General features: G+C 45.3%; 1 protein-coding gene across 1 annotated transcript in view; it reads left to right on the top strand.

The window, feature by feature from the left end:
- The first annotated feature begins 6,546 nt into the window (after positions 1-6,546).
- KL (klotho) overlaps positions 6,547-17,434 on the top strand; it is a 48,769-nt gene continuing 37,881 nt past the window's right edge. The window contains exon 1 of the mRNA XM_012752159.2: positions 6,547-7,374. Coding sequence (XP_012607613.2) covers positions 6,559-7,374 — 816 coding nt within the window. The 5' untranslated portion in view covers positions 6,547-6,558. The remainder of the gene's footprint in view (positions 7,375-17,434) is intronic.

Below are 17,434 nucleotides of genomic sequence, written 5' to 3'. Positions count from 1 at the left end.
CCCTTTCCTTAAGCTTTCCTCTGTGCACAAACATGTGCAGAGTTCCCCATCTTGAAAAAATTTTCTCTGAATTCTGCTAACCCCATGAGTGACATCCTTTCCCCCTCCTTCCACTGGCCAACTTCTCAGGAGAGCGTATACTTGTGGCCTTTGTTTTATTTTTTGCCTCCTACAGCCTCTCATTAATGCCTTACATTGTAACCCGGCTTCCGTCCTCATTACAACTGAAAAATCTGTCTCCAAGCTCATCAAATGGACTAACTTCTAGGTCAGTTGTTTTCTCTCAAGAAGTTGGATCATCTCCGTTTTGAAATGCTCATCTCCTGAGCTTGAAAAAAACTTTATCCTGGGACTCCTGTGTGAGTTCTCTTTTTTGAACCTTCTTACTCTACCCCGTCCACCCCTCTCAATGGAGACGTACACCAAGGCTCAGCCCTTGACTTTTAGTTGTTTCTTTTTTAATACCTTTGCCTTACCCACTATCCTAGTATCAAAGTGTCTGGTCCAAAGTTCCAGGCTATAACTGCCTGCTGAGCTTTAATTCTGTATCTTCATTATGTGCTTAATGTCTTTACTTATATCTTTGACTGGCACTTCAAATTCAACGTATTTAACACTGAACTCATCTTTTGCCAAAATTAATTACATCTTCTAATGTACTTAGGTATATCTCTGGTCTTACCATTTTATTTTCAAATAAGCTCAAAATCATCTTTTAGCCCTCCCTCCTTCCTTCCTTCCCATATTCAACTGGTCGTTTTTCAAATTGCCTGTATCTTTCCCCTCCTTTTCTTTCTTTCTTTCTTCTTCTTTTTTTTTTTTTTTTTTTTACCAAGGTAGGCACAATAAACCTCATTATCTAGGTTCCTGTGGTTGCTTTCAAAGTGGTCATTGGGTTCCAGAATCTCTTCTTTCAATTAATCCTGTGTGTTACTCCCAAATCAATAGACTTTAATTAATATTGTCCTGTCTTAAAATAAGCAGAGGTACCTTGCTGTTTGCCCTTATAACTTTACTACTCAAAAACCTTCAGTGGTTCCTGAGTTGGGCTGGGCCCTTATAGGTTTGAATCTTGGAATGTAAACCACTCTCACTTTTGTTTTGTTTGCAAATAAGCAGAGTGAGGATACTAGTGGGTAGGAACAACTCCCTTTTTCCTCCCTAGTATTTCATGGAAATGTGCTTGATATTTGCTTGTTCTGAAAACTTCTATGGAATGAGGAATTTGTTAGATCAGAGAAGCTCAGAACCCCAGTGTCACTTCCTTTTCAATCCCTTTGGGCTTGTCAGAAGTGTACTGGGAGAAGTGAGGCATGCTGGCGCCTAAGCCAGTCCGCAGTTACACAGTTCTGTGTTGTATTTATTGTTGTACTGTCAGACCTATCTGATGTTTCAGCAAAGGAGGCTTGGGCTATGGCCTATCATAGAACCGTCATCAGATGTGAAATGCGGTGCTGTTGTGACCACTTCCCCTCCCTGTTTACAGGGCAGACATTACTAATCAATCACAGCCTCTTTTCGTAAGCCAGGCTGTGGTTTGAGAAGTCTCAGCATTCTGTTTCGGCCCTTAAGAAGGGCAATCCATCTCTTACCAATGGATTCATTTGTCCACTCACTTATTCCACAATTATGTGTGGAGCACCTACAATGGGCAAAGGGTGATCTAGGTGTTGGAGACACTGCAAAAAAGAAAAAAAAGCCAGATGCTTGTTGTCAAAGAACTTATATTCTTGTGGGAGATACAGAAAATAAACAAGCAAACAAGATAATTTGAGACGGTCATAAACTCTATGAGAAAAATAAAACAGGGCAGTCCAATTGGGAGTGGCTGGAGGTAACTACTTTGGACAGAGGGGTCAGAGAAGGCGTCCCTCAGGATATGGTTTTTGTTCTAAGACCTGAATGAGGAGGGGCAGGCGGTCCAGTGAAGAGCATTCCAGAGACCGAGCAGGGCAAGTCAAAGGCTGTCAAGTTTGGCTTGTTCCAAGAACAACTAGGAGGCCAGTGTGGCTGGAACAGAGTAAAGAGTGGGGAGACTGGTGGAAGAGGAGGGGAAGGACAGCCAATGTCACAGTCCACAGAGTGAAGTGACAACTGACGGGGTGGGAGGAAACATTCACAAACCATATATCTGATGAAGGGTGAATATTCAAAATATACAGACAACTCAGACAACTCAATAGCAAGAAAACAAAAGACCTGATTAATAAATAGGCAAAGGATTTGAATAGACAGTTCTCAAAAGAAGACATACAAATGGCCCACAAGTATATGAAAAAAAAATGCTCAATACCACTAATCATCAGGAAAATACAAAGCAAACCCACGGTGAGCTATCACCTCATCCCAGTTGCCAAGGCTGTTATCAAAAAGACCAAAGATAACAAGCGTTGGCGAGGATGTAAGAAAAGGGAACCCTTGTGTGCTGTTGGGGGGAATGTACATTAGTACAGCTGTTATGGAAAACAGTATGGAGTTTCCTCAAAATATTAAAAACAGAATTATTATGTGATCCAGCAATCCCACTATGGGTATATATCCAAAGGAAATGAAATCAGTATGCCAAAGAGAAATCTGTATCCCTGTGTTTATTGCGGCATTATTCATAATAGCTAAGGTATCCACTAGTGGATGAGCAGATAAAAAAATTGTGGTATATATAACCAATGGAATGCTATTCCACCATAAAAAGAAGGAAATTCTGTCATTTGTGACGACATGGATAAAATTGAAGGACACTATGTTACGTGAGATAAGCTAGGCATAGAAAGACAAATACTACATGGTCTTACTTATATGTGAAACAAAAAAAAAATGTTGAACTCACAGAAACCGAGAGTAGATGGTGGTTACCAATGGCTGCGGTGGGGAGATGTTGGTCAAAGGATGCACAATTTCAGTTAGACAGGAGGAATAAATTTAAGAGTTCTATCGTACCACATGGTGACTATATTTAATAATAAGGTATTCTTGAAAATTGCTAAGAGAGTAGATTTTAAGTGTCCCCACCACAAAAATGGTAAGTATGTGAGGTAATACATATGTTAAGTAGCTCAATTTAGCCATTGCACAGTGTATGCATATTTTAAAACAACATGCTGTACATGATAAATAATACAATTTTTGTCAATTAAAAAATTAAATGGTTAACTAATTATAAAAAGAGGAGGGCAGAGATTGTTTGTCTATTTTAACTGTTGCATTCCCAGTACCCAGAATAGTGCTCAGCGCAAAACAGATATTTGTTTAAGGAGTAAATGAAGGTAGATCTGAATTGATGTCATGATGAAACCTATTAAAGGCTCTTTCCTATCTGACCCCAAACTACTTTTTCAGTCCACTATTTCCTTGCAAAAAAACCCACAACTATCTTTTTTCCCTACAAATACACTGTGAACATTTTTAAATTTTTTTCTTTGATGCTTTGCTTCCCTGGATTCCCTGCCTCCAAGTATCTTTTCTAGTTTTCCTCTCTAAATCCCAAATATTGTCATATTTTTCTTTGTGAAACTTTTCCAATCAACTCAAAATAGGGTAATTTCTCCTTCCTCTGAATTTCTGTAACGATTATTCCACGTATCATTTAGTGACACTTAACATAATGAACCAAATGACTTATTTATTGTCATCTTTCTTTATCCTGTCTCCCCAGTTCAGCATTGTCTTTGAGGGCAGGGGTTGTCATCTGCATTTTGAAGTCTCCAAGCACCTCACTGTTGTCTTGCCCAGAGTTGTGGTTCAGTGAAATTGTCATTGATGGTGTAAATTCCTTCTCGTTGAGGTTGAATATCTCACTGGTGAGCTGAGAGCTCCTCAGGTTGGTTTTGTGTTTGGGCCCACGTGTGTCAGCCAGCCTCCTTCTGCTCCCTTGGAGGAGGGTTCCCATGGCCCTGGGAGCACGGTTGGAGGAGTTGAGGTGAGAAAGGCCTGGGTGAAGGCACATGGACCATGGAGGAAAAGATGATCAGATTGATGACCACCTTTGCTGAAAATCATCACCACGACCAAATTTACCAAAGTAAATTTAAAAATTGTCCTTTCTTTTGATGCATCCATAACTTGACCGTCATATTCAAAGCACAGCAAGTGATTAATCTCTTATCTTCCAGAGAACAAAGCATTTGAAGCCAACAATGTAGATGTTTGAAGGTGGTTGTAAAAAACAAAAAAACCAAAATAAAACCAAATAAATGAGAAGCAGCAGTAGCAGTTATTCACACTTGAGAAATCCAGAACTTAATAACCATGAACAGAACCGTAATAAACAGAAAGTTCTGGAAATAAAGTTTAATTATCATGGAATCTTTATTGTTGGGTTAAATGAATTATCATCTGGGAACAGCTCTGAGAAAAGCTTTGATGTCCACCTTAGGAGATGCATATGCCTTTATGTGCCCCTCAGAGACAGATGGATTTCAAATGTGAAGCATTTAGTTAACTTGGTCCAGCTTTTTAATCACTGCTCTAAAATTAAAAATTAAAAAAAATCTTTTTTTCTTGTTGGTTAAATAAAAATAGGAATAGATACAATCTGCCCCGAGCAAACAGACCATATATCAGTAAATGAATACTTAGCCTAAGCTATTTTCCACGAGACCCATGAAGCATTTCTAATTGAAACTTAACAAGCTACAACCCAGCAATCACTCTCATCTTCAGCTCTAGGAGGAAGATGTGATGTTGGATGCGGCTGTAGCTTTTTACATTGTAGCTGGGAGACAGTGTGACTGTGAAGTTGTGTGGTGTAATTTTTTTAATTGCTGAAGTGTCATTGTTTGTTATTTCACATTTATTGAAAAATGTAAATGCCACATTTAACAGAATAGCAATAAGTTTTTGTTCCGGTCTGATGACTTAATTTTACTAATCATGATAATAAATGCTAGCTTGAGTTGGGAATATTTAATAAAATACTGGAATAAATTTATTTTGTGCTTACATTTCAAGGGAATTAATAAAAGTACCTTCATCTGCAACATTTAAAACTTTATTGGCTTAAATTTTCATGACATAGTGCAGGGAAGATCACTGCAGGGGAGAATGGCTGTACCTCTGTGAGGACCTTAGTCATTCAACACACGTGCAGGTGTGTGGAAACTGAGGCACAACTTGCTGGACAGAGAGGTAGATATTTGCCCATCTTTCATTTTTCTGGGTTTTCCATCTTTGCGTCACCTTTGTGCACAGTGTTTCATTTGAGCTTCACAAGCTTCGGAGGCTGCCAGGACAGGCAACCCCATTTTATAGATGAGGAAACCTGGGCTTAGAGAGACAGTCCCACCCCAAATCACAGGGACGAAGCCCAGGCCTTCTACTCCCCACCAAATGTGTATCGGTTATTCACAAATCCTATTTGCATACATAGCAAATGGATCCTGTGGCTCGCAACTTATGTCAACAGGGCTCTTTGGCAACTGGAAAAAAGTCAGGGCTCTATTGTGGTGCAGGGGATGGGAATGTTGCTTGGCCCAAACGCCCTCTCCTCTTTCCCTCCACAGCTCAGGTGGCAAATGTGGGACCCAGGACCTCTGGCTCCAGCAGAGTTGTGGCACAACTTCACACACATAAGCTACTTGCTAAGTCAGAGCTGAAAGCCAAAACGTGTGATTATTCAGAAAAAAGATGCAAAAGGGTAATAAAGATGACAAAAATATTACCCAAAGGAGAAATCTTGTTTGTGTCTTTTTCTTTTTTTTTTTTTCCGGGAGAACAATCAAGAACTATGATTTGAAGTTCACCAAGTTCACCGGGGAAGTGAGAGATCCCATTAAAGAACAAGTACTGGTTTGCAATGGTTAAAAGGTAACAGTAAAAGGGAGAGTAAAGCAAAGTCCCAACGCAACCCATAAATCTACTTATATTCCTTGAAGTTCTCCTAGACTGGGAGGCCGAGCAAGGGCCACCCCTCCTGTGTGCTGGAGGGTTGCGCCCCACGCCAGCATCTTACCTAAGGAGGAACCCCTTCCCTCTGCACTCGGCCAAGGTCCGACTTGGCTCTCCCCACTGGCCCTCCCTCTAGGACTCCAGCCAGGTCCCGCTGGGCTCTAGCCATGTCGGTCTGGAGTTTCTCCGGCCTCGGAGGGGGAGAAAGGAGAGAACAGGTGCTCCCCCGCTGACGCTCCGCGAGGGCCGGGCGAAGACCCCGCGCCCAGGTCGGGGAAGGTCGCTCGGCCGCTTCCCTCCTCGACGCACCCCGGCTCCCCGGCTTCTCCCCGGAGCGCGCGGATGGCGAAGGGAAGGCGGCGCAGAGAACTTGAGCGTCGCGGACGCCCCAGCGCGGCTCGCCGGAGCTGGGAGGAACAGGTGCGGTTTCTCCGACGTCCGCGAGCGGCGCCTGCCGCACCTTGCCCGCGCCGCGCCCCCTCCCGGGCGCCCCTCGCCCTCTGCGCCCCCGCCCCCCAGTGCCAGGGCGGGGGCCGGCGCCCGCCCGCAGGTAATCATTGCCCGCGGAGCCCGCGGGGGCGCGGGGGTGGGCGCGCGGCGGGGGGCGGGCGGCGCGGCGGGGCGCGGGCATAAAGGGGCGCGGCGCGGGGCCCCAGCGCCCGGCTCCCGCGCAGCATGCCCACCAGCGCCCCGCCGCGCCGCCCGCGGCCGCCGCCGCCGCTGTCGCCGCTGCTGCTGCTGCTGGCCCTGGGCGGCCGCCGGCTGCGCGCCGAGCCCGGCGACGGCGCGCAGACCTGGGCCCGCTTCGCTCGCCCTCCCGCCCCGGAGGCCGCGGGCCTCTTCCACGACACTTTCCCCGACGGCTTCCTCTGGGCCGTGGGCAGCGCCGCCTACCAGACCGAGGGCGGCTGGCGGCAGCACGGCAAGGGGGCGTCCATCTGGGACACGTTCACCCACCAGCCCCCCGCGCCCCCGGGAGGCCCCCCGGTCGCCGGCCTGCCGTCGGGCGCCCAGACGCCGCTCCCACCGGCCACCGGGGACGTGGCCAGCGATGGCTACAACAATGTCTTCCGAGACACGGAGGCGCTGCGCGAGCTCGGGGTCACCCACTACCGCTTCTCCATCTCGTGGGCGCGGGTGCTCCCCAATGGCAGCGCGGGTGCCCCCAACCGCGAGGGGCTGCGCTACTACCGGCGCCTGCTGGAGCGGCTGCGGGAGCTGGGCGTGCAGCCCGTGGTCACCTTGTACCACTGGGACCTGCCCCAGCACCTGCAGGACGCGTACGGCGGCTGGGCCAACCGTGTCCTGGCCGACCACTTCAGGGATTACGCCGAGCTCTGCTTCCGCCACTTCGGCGGCCAGGTCAAGTACTGGATCACCATCGACAACCCCTACGTGGTGGCCTGGCACGGCTACGCCACCGGGCGCCTGGCCCCTGGCGTCCGGGGCAGCCCGCGGCTCGGGTACCTGGTGGCGCACAACCTCCTCCTGGTGAGTGCGAGGGGCCAGGCGAGGGCCGCGCAGGGGAGACGGCGCCCCTGGAGGTGCGGGGCGAAAGCGGGCCGAGTCCCCAGCCCGGACGAGGCCTCACCTGAACACACGGGTGAGGTCACCTCGGATTTGCACGGGGGAAACAGGGCAGCTCCTCCTTCCCACGGAAGGTGTGGAGCTAGGGATGCGAGGGAGATCCCGCAGCGGGCGCGCCAGTGAGTGCCACTGTGCAGCCTGTTTGTCAAAAGGCAATGGGAATGATTTCCTCCGATAAGGAAGGGGCACGCCTTTCTCTGGGTGTTGGGGAATTCCTAGAGCTAAGGGCGGAGAGGATTTACCTCTGGTAGCTGCAGGGAGAGAGAATGAGGAGTTTGGGATGTTCGGAAGCCGCACGGGTAGCATTACTCTCTGCCAGAGTTTGTGGAGATGTCACAAGTTCAGTGTTAATCCAGTAAGATCTGTCTTGCTCGTGGCACAGATTCACACTGTTGCAAAGGTGTCAAAATCTCATCTCCCCGAGAGACTCAGGTTGACTGTGTTTGGAGGTCCCGTCTGCGGGCAGGGTAGGGACCTGCATCCATCAACCCTACTTGATCACCGGAGGCCGAAGACCACTTTGTACAATCTTATCCCTTGGCATAAAATTGCAGAAACAACTGCAGGGTGATATAGATTGTGTTCTACAACATCTGTGTTTCCACCGTGCTCTCTCCAGTTGAAAGGGTACCTCGCTTAGGAGATTACTAACCCGGCAAAATTAATTTTAACACCCTTGTACAAAAGATTTCATACGTTTTGACATAAGGAAATATTGATATGCCATGATAAAGTTGTCTCTCAAATATTTCTTTCTTCTTTTGTCTCCTGAGTGCTCAAATTTAGGCATCCATTGGTTTGGGGGTTCATTTATAATGATATAAGTTGTTGGTATACTTTAAACAGGGTTTTGTATCATGATAGAATATTTTATGTACATGTATAAACATTTTAATAAAAATGCTTAAATGTGCAATTTTTGATACCCTATTTTGGTGACTTGGAGGCCTACTGGAAGACCTTTTCTTAAATTTAGAATTAAGCCCCATATCCTGAACAAATTCGATATGAAGACCATATCTAAACACAATTAAAGCCATAGATAATATGGGCCAAACAGTACTGGGTTACTGAGGTGACTTAGTGCTCTGAGCTGCTGGCAGTGTTGTAATAATGGCTAAATTAGATTGTATGTCAGCTCCACAAAACTTATTTCTTTTTTTTTTTTTTTTTTTTTTTTGAGACAGAGTCTCGCTTTGTTGTCCAGGCTAGAGTGAGTGCCATGGCGTCAGCCTAGCTCACAGCAACCTCAAACTCCTGGGCTCGAGCGATCCTTCTGCCTCAGCCTCCCGAGTAACTGGGACTACAGACATGCGCCACCATGCCCGGCTAATTTTTTATATATATATCAGTTGGCCAATTAATTTCTTTCTATTTATAGTAGAGACGGGGTCTCGCTCTTGCTCAGGCTGGTTTTGAACTCCTGACCTTGAGCAATCCGCCCGCCTCGGCCTCCCAAGAGCTAGGATTACAGGCGTGAGCCACCGCGCCCGGCCTCACAAAACTTATTTCTGACCACCGGTCATAAAAGAATATTGGATTTGTTTGACAAATTGTGAATTTAGTGATTTCATATTGATACATATCTTTTCATACTGGTACTTTAGACCAATGATTCTTAAACTTTTTCAGTTTGTCAATCCTTTTAAGGAATCAAAAGACCCTACATACCACCAGTTTATGCTCCGTGATAGAAAAACTATGGGAACAACTATCTCATCTTTTGAACTAAACAGAAGCAAATTATCAGAAACAAATAAGAGATTTATGCATTGCCTGGAGAATCTAATAGAGCTGTCCTGTAAAATCACTACGTTAGACTTAAATCAAACAAGTTCTGTTTTTCAGAGTGCACATAACAAACTCTATGTATACAAAATAGTCAATTGTTATTTCAGTGACTTATAAGAGCTCATGAACTCTCTGGTAACTTGGTGTTTTAAATAATCAACATGCTTTAGATCTTTGTGCCCACTCTGGGCCCTCTGATTATCTTTTCAGGTATAGTTTTGAATCCTTACACACAAAAAACTTGCCAAAGTTAGTTGGTTAGTTGCCAAAAACTAACCATCCTTCCCAGAAACACAGTGGACTTTGTATTTATACGAAATTAGTAACAGGTGGATGCTTGGTTTTGCTGATGCTGCAGACAAAACATTAGTTGCTGTAAAATATTAATTTTGCTTTCAGATTTCTTTGGGTTTGACATTGAGTACTTGTGTTTTATTTAGAAATAAGTTCCCATCATCAAAGAAAGTATCCTAAATTAATTTTCTTGGTTGAGATACTTTCATTCTATCTTCAGTGTTCTCTCTTGGTATGTAAATGGGGGAGAGGGGAGACAGAGAAGTTTTGACTGTATCTAAAAAAGGATAAAACATATCCTGTGGATTTTGCTAATAGGATATTTTGGCTGGACCTTAGATATTGCTGTTGCACAGACTTAGGGGCCACTGAGCCCTTAGCAGAGTCATTTGCTTTTAGAGTCTGATTTTCCTGAAGGATGAAGCAGGCCAGCACCCCACCCCACCCTACTAATTTAGGAATGGGCTAAGGAGACACCCTGGAGAGATGGAAACTTGAATTCCACTAGAGATCCCAGAATCATTGTCCGATGGCCTAGAGGATAGGGGGAAGGCCACGCAAGCTGCAGGCCAATTGATGGAGGTAGGGGGCCATGCTTAGAATGGAGGTCTTGGGTGTGCGTGTGTGTGTGTGTGTGTGTGTGTGAGAGAGAGAGAGAGAGAGGGAGAGAGAGAGAGAGAGAGAGAGAGAGAGAGAGAGAGAGAGAGAGAGAGAGAGAGAGAGAGAGAGAGAGAGAGAGAGACTTAAAGAATGAGCTGCTTTGCTCATCTGAGTATAACTCAGAAGGTGGACATACCTTCTCTCTCTGGCTTGAAGATGAACCATTCAGGTGTCACAGATATTGAAAGAAGGTTCTTTATGTCCCCTCCCTTCCCAAACCAGCACTAGGGCCTGTAGTTGGAGAGTCCAGCCCCAGCAGTGCCTCTGAGTTTTTGTTCTGTCCATGGGTTCCTAGGAGGACCAGAACCAAGTTGAAGATACATGTGTCCCCCTTCCTTCCCTTTGTCCCCCGCTCCCCGACTGAGATTCTTGCAAATACTTGTGCAAGGAACCTGAGAAAAAGACAACTTCTTTCAAGTAAGGAGGCAGGGCTAGGAGATGGGAATCTGGGCATTGCTGTCTGGTACAAACATGGCTGGTATTGAGCATTAGCATCAGTGCTCACATCTTAGGTGATCTGTCTGCAGCATTTGTTGAAGCCATCACTCTCTTTTTCTTGAAGTACTTCCTCAGCTTGGTTTCTAGATTCCCACTCTCTCTTGCTTCTCCTTTCAGCTCCCTGGTGATTCCTTCTGTCTCCTTTGCTTCTTCCTCCTCAGCTTGCTGTAAACAGCTGAGAGCCCAGGGCTCTGTCCCAGGGCCTCTTGTCTAGATTCACTTCCGGTGATCCCTGTGAATACCATCTGCATCCTGATGACTGCAAATTTTGAGTCTCCCACCAGGCCTTCCTTGAGCTCCAGACTTGGACAGACAATGGCCTTCTCCACTTGGATGTCTCATAGGCATGTCACATTGAACGCACCCAAAACCAAACTCCTGCCCACCCCCCTTATGGCAGCTTTGCTCCTCCAGTTGGTTGGGTCCCAAATCTTAACTCCTCCTTTCCTTTCTCATCTTGTTTCTAATACATCAACAAACCCTACAGCTCCATTACTTTCAGAATGTGTCCTGAATCAATCCACTCCTCTTCTTATCTACACCTATAGCTGAAGGCCAATCCACCATCCACTCGCTGCCTGGGTAACTGGGACGGCCTCACAGCTGGCATTCTTGCTTCTGCCCTTGCCCTCTGCCGTGTGCCACAATGGGTGTTCTCCTGGCATCATTATGTGTGCACAAGACACAGTCTCTGCTTATTAAAGTTCCACCTATTCTTCAAGAAGCAGCTCATGCCTGACTGCCGTCGCTTCCTTCTGTGGGAGCCCACACCGTGCTTTGGTTTGCTCTGTTCCTCCTGCCACTCTCTTCCTTTCACCTAACTGGTTTTCTCCTTTGGGCCCCTGCACTAGCTGAGCCAGTTTCTTAAGTGAGGAAACCTCCTTCACTGCACTTGTATCTCCTAAAATGGCATCTCGCCCTTGGTAGGTGCTCATGCTTCTAGAGTTTTCTCTCCTTGTCAATCTTTCTAGACACTTTCTGATGGAATGGGAAATAGCAAATCCTAATCAGATACAAAAATCAGTAAATGTAATAGTGCAGAAGTTGACATCTTCAGTGAAAATTTAACATTCATCATCAAATTTATGACTGCATTGTAAAAATCTGCAAGTAAAACCTATCTATAGTCACAGGCAGTATTATGAAGAGGATTTCAGAATGGGACCAGGCAGTAGAATCACCTGGCTAGCTTTAGGAATATATATGGGAAGGGGCTTTGTTATCTGGTTAAATTTTCATGCCCATGTAATAAGTGTATTAGGTACATGGCTAGAATAATGAGCTGGGTTGATAACTAATGTATTTTATAGAATATGACTGAATTCAATAGAATGTTTAATCAGAAATAGTTAAAATATCTCCCAAAGAGCTTGACTCACTCTTCTTTGAATACCTGATTGAACACAGTATTTTTTTTAATCTTACAGTTAAACTCAAGGAAAAATTTAAAATAGGAAAAGAACTAATAAAGTAATTTTCAAATCATAGCAATGTTTTAACAATGTCTATTATTTTGATTTGAAAAAAGGAAGAAAATCTAAGCTAGTAAGCATTCAAATAATGCCAATGTGCATTTCTTAGGTGCATAATGAATAAACACACAACTGTGTTACCTGAGTATTTTGTCAGTCTTGGCTTTTGCACACAGAAGCTTTCTGAGCTATCTTTTTTTTTTTTCAAAATATATTGCTCTAACATAGAATTTTATCATAATTTGTGTCAAAGGTGCCTTTCTTTCAATGAATGTTATCTTATTTAAGAATAAAAGAAATTTTAGGTATAGAAGGAGAATAGAATACATGCCTATTGGGAGGACAAAAAATAAAAGAGTAAATGAGTGAAAACACACACTGCTACTGAACCACATCTTCTCAAGAAATGCCAAAGTTATACTTGTAATCTATATTTAAACAGATAAACATAATGTACCTTTTATATACTCTATTTTGTTATGGGCTGGGCAGGAATTAATCTAAGGAATTCCTATACACTTTCTCCCCTCTCTCTTGGGATACTCTCTTATTTACCCTTCAAAGACTTGACTCAAATACTCTCATTTTGCAATAACCACCGGCAGAGTGGATCATTTATTCAATTGTGGCTCTCTGAGAGCACAGACTACATTTTTTTTTTTAATTTTTAGTGTTTCTGTCTCTATGTGGCACAGAGGAAGTATTAATAAATGCACAAATGCAGATGTAAAATAATTTCTTCTGGTTTCATTATGTCCATTTCCTTTCTTGTAAATTGAATACTGGACTTGAGAGAAAGCAATCTGCTTTCTCACACAGAGAAGGAGTTTAAAGCGTGAGTAAGGACAGTGAAAAATGTCCTAGCCAGATATGTACATGACCTTGATCCTTTGATTTTTCAGAACAGATAATATCCAATTTCATCTGGTAGACAGGGAAAGAGAGGAAGAGGGAGAAGATGGCCTCTTAAGCGCCTTCCCAGGAAGCTGTGCCTATAACTGTCCTATGGGCAGAACTTAGTCACGGTGCAAAGGGGTCTGGAACTATTGTCCCCTGAGGAGCCGTGTGCTCAGCGAATGATTCTATTATGTTGAAATCAGATCACTCAGGACAACCAGCAGTCGCCACCACGTTGCCTAACTCCCAGGCATATTGTAGGAATTAAAACCAAATTATATATGTCAACATGTATCAAAAAAATTTATATTTTTATGTTTTATAATAGTAATAATAGAAAAAGTGCCTCAAAAATGGCTCTCTCGAGCTGTTTAGAAGAAAGGAATTAGAAAAATGCACTAGCAATTGTAGCCTCACTTAACTTCTTAGTTTGTGCCTTCTTTGAAATTATTTCGATAGCATTTGATCGAAGACTATAAAATTATTTTTGAGATAATCTATTTTATATGAAACACATTACCAAGTTCCTTTCTGGACACAGGTTGGTGTTTAAAAGATATATCCTAAGGTTTATGACTGATATACTTTCACATATTGACTAAAGATAAATATTTAGTGAACTTTTGTGGCCGCAGTGTGAACAGATTTTTTAATTGTTTGAAGCGTGGATGTGACAACATCATCCATGAAGCAGTGTCGTTATAGTTTGACAAAATGCTCAAACCGATAGCAGTGATGTGTATCAAGTTTAAATGTAATGGTTAAGCAAATGTTGTCTCCATGCCTATAAGTGCACTTTTCTTTGAAAATTAGAATGTTATTTTAGGATTGGAAGGGACCTGGGAAATCCCAGGTCAGATTTCTCCCCAGGACAAACTCCTGCAAGTGGCCGTCCCGGGGTCGTCTAGTGTCTGCTTGACTGTTGGCAGCAAGAGGCACTCAGTTCCTCTCAAGTGACCCACTTGATTTCGTCTTTTACACCGAACTGAAACCTGCAGCCGCACAGGACTCGTCTCTGATGGTCTCTCTGCCTTCCTAAATCTCGGAGAGCAAAACGAGTCACTCTTTGGAGAGACAGCTTTCACACATTCGAAAAGGACACTATGTTTATTCTAAGTATTTTCTCCTTCACGCTAATATGCGTTCCGAGAAGCCGTGGAGGGACTAGACATGAGGGACATTTCCAGAGCTTCCTGTGCAATAGGCAGGTGCCGTGTTGCATTCTGAGAATAGGAATGTCCCTTTGAATGGGGATCTTTGTTTTCTGACACTTGCAGGTGAGGTGGAGGGGAGGGGACAGAAAGTTGACCTGTCTCTCTCCTCGGCAGGGAGGGGCTGGGGTTGTCTGTGATGGGTGCAGATGACTGAGGACAAGTGGAAGGAGGTCTCTCCCTTGGCTCCCAAGCTGTGTTTGCAGGGCTGTTTTGGGAGGGTCCAGGGGCTGCCTGCAAAGCCACAGTGGAGGGAGGGGGGGGGAGGCCCGGGCCGTGGCCTCTAGGCTCTGCAGAGCCTTTAGGGATGTGCCTCCTCCTCCCCCCTGACCCTTTGCTCTTTGGATTCCTCATATTTGTGGTCCTCTTCAGCCCCGTCTCCTAGTCACTGTCCCCAATTCTTCCCCCGTGTCCTGTGTCCCTTTGCCCCACGCCAGGGCTTTCTGCCAGCCCTGCAGAGGTGAGGGGACGGTGGTAGGAATCGTCTACTCTGGGCTCAGGTATGTTCTTGCTGAAATTGTCTGGAGTCAAACACAACTCATAGAGGGGGTATTTCTTACCAAAAGCACACTGTTTGGGCTGCATGTGAGACTCAGTTTCCTGCTGTTTACCTGGCTTGGGCTGTTAGGGGGCCCTAACACAGAGGACCCTTTACACATTCCTGGCTGGGGTTGTATTTCCAAGTCTCTCTGCACTGATGGGAACAAAAGGCTTCTCTCTTGTTCTGCAGATTTGCCCCTCACTCCAGGAGGGGCTGGGGTTGGGGATGGGGCTGGGGTTTAGGGTGGCAGGTCTCACTTAAGTTGCCACAAAAAGAGGGATTAAATTAAGACCCCTGCCCTCATGTCACTCACAGCTTCATAGGAGAGAGATAGTAGTTGTCAAAGAATTACAATAAAACGTCTAAGTGCCTTAAGAGAAATAAGTATCTTCTCTCGAGCAGGCACCAAGAGAGCTAGGTTAGAGTTTTGGGGGCATGGTAGGGGAAGGGAAAACTCTACTGATGAGATCAGAGGCTGGCAAGGCAAACTTTTCCTGTGCAGGGCTAAGTTTTAGGCTGTGCAGACCCCACAGTGTCTGCTTCAGCTAGTGCTCAGTTCTGGCGTGGCAGCGTGAAAGTGGCCACAGGCGATGTTATCAGTGAAGGGGCACAGCTGTGTTCTAATAAAACTTTATTTACAAAAATAGGTGGCGGGTGCTACTGCTGGGCTGGGCGTGCCAGGCACGCAGAGTAGGAAGAGCACCGTGTCCTTCTGTGAAACAGCCCCTGCAAAGTCGGAGCGGGTGAGACGGTGTGGCTGTTCCTACTTCCGCGTATGGTCCCTTGGAAGGGCCGAAGCTTCCGGTGGGAGAGGACAGGAAGCTGGGGGAGAAAGCCTGGGAATTTCCAAGACCTTTCTTAACAGTTGCTGTATAGAACCAAGCAGTGCTCCAGATGTTCAGAGCAGACTTGAGTGATTACATTTCTTGTTCTGGACACTGAATTATGTTCCTGCCGTCCAAGACTGCATTAACAATTTTGGCTGTCACCTCACTGCAGACTCAAAGTAGTTTGTAGTCAGTAAAACCTCTCAGGCTTTTTTTTTTTTCCCCTCTCCCTATGTGAACTGCTGTTAAGCCAGATGTCCCCTGTCATCTCCTTTTGTAGCTTATTTTTGAACTTTTAATCTTCTTGAGTTTCACCTTCAATGTGCAAAGATAAGAGGAACTTTATTACAGGTAGTGGGTTATTCTTAAAAACTGGACATAACCTAACTGTATTAAGGTGACCAGTGACAGGAAGAGTGGCATACCCCCACAGCGGAATACTAACCGGCTATGGGAGTGTTGACGTATATTATTAAACAGTTGCCCATGGCACACTGTGAAGAAGAATCAGCCAATTGTGTTATACTTTTGTGTGTCTCTGCTGCATGCATACTGTGCTCTTGGGCCGGGCTGGCTCCAGCCTCTGCCCTTCCTTCCCCAGGAACCCCTTCCCCGGCACCTGTGCCCAGGATTGGGTTTGCCCAGGCACGCCCAGTAACTCACAGAATCAAGAGAAAAACGTAAGTTCGTAATAGTGCAGTTCCCTAAATTGGGAGGTGGTCTATGTCGCAGGAATAGGTAACTGAAATAATGAGAGAAAGGAAATAATGAAGTGATTCCAGAAAATTTCCTAGAACCGGAGGGCCCCAGTTTCCACAAGGAGCGGGAAGTGCTGGGGAACCACTGCAGAGCACACCCGCCGTGGTGGCCCGGCGTCCTGCCTCCCAGACCCGGCCACCTCTTCAGCGAGTGAGCGAGAGATTGGAAACTGGCTAAGTGTGGGGACGGACCAAGGGCCATCACTTTTTATTTCGCTCTGATCTGTGAGCCGTCCTCACAGCTCCCCAGCTCTGGCAGTTAAGCGCCACTTGCTACCTGGCCTTCATCACTTCAGGGTCTCAACAGCCCCATGGATGGCAACAAGCTCAGCTCTGTGGCCACCTCCCCTACCGTCTGCCTTGGCCTGGAGAGGAGCACCGCCACTGAGTTTCTTGTGATGCTGGTGCACCCTGATTTAGCCTATTTGGTGAATGATGGTTTGGTGAATGGGTCTCTCTGCTTGGGACTCCTGGGAAACATGGTCTTGTTGGTTCCAGCATGCCTGCTTATCTCAAAGGTCTCATCTTTTTTTTAAAAAAATAAAAATAAATTTTTTTTTTTGTAGAGACAGGGGTCTTGCTATGTTGCCCAGGCTGGTCTTGAACTCTTAGGCTCAAGCGATCCTCCCACCTCAGCTGCAATTACAGGTGTGAGCCACTGTGCTTGGCCTCACCTCTTAATACTATTCCAATGGCAATGAAATTTCAGTGTGAGTTTTGGAGGGGAAATGCACTCACACCATAGCACTATGTATAATAATACTATAAAAAGTATCTGAGGCTAGTTTGGCAGACTTACTCTATGAGTCCATGTTGCCTCCTAGCTATCCTCTCTTCTTTAGAACCATTGTGTTTTTATTAACTATTACATAATTTTGCTTATGGGATTATTGTTTCTGAAATCCATGTTTGTTTCCCTTTTAAAATTAAGAAACTTTGCTTTCTTCAAGCACATTATTTTTTATGGTCCCTCCAAGTAACTGATGGCTTTTCCATGATCATGAGTGCAAATTGT

This window comes from Microcebus murinus, chromosome 13, assembly GCF_040939455.1.
Source record: "Microcebus murinus isolate Inina chromosome 13, M.murinus_Inina_mat1.0, whole genome shotgun sequence".
In the NCBI taxonomy this organism is placed as follows: domain Eukaryota; kingdom Metazoa; phylum Chordata; class Mammalia; order Primates; family Cheirogaleidae; genus Microcebus; species Microcebus murinus.
This window is presented reverse-complemented; position numbering and strand designations above follow the sequence as displayed.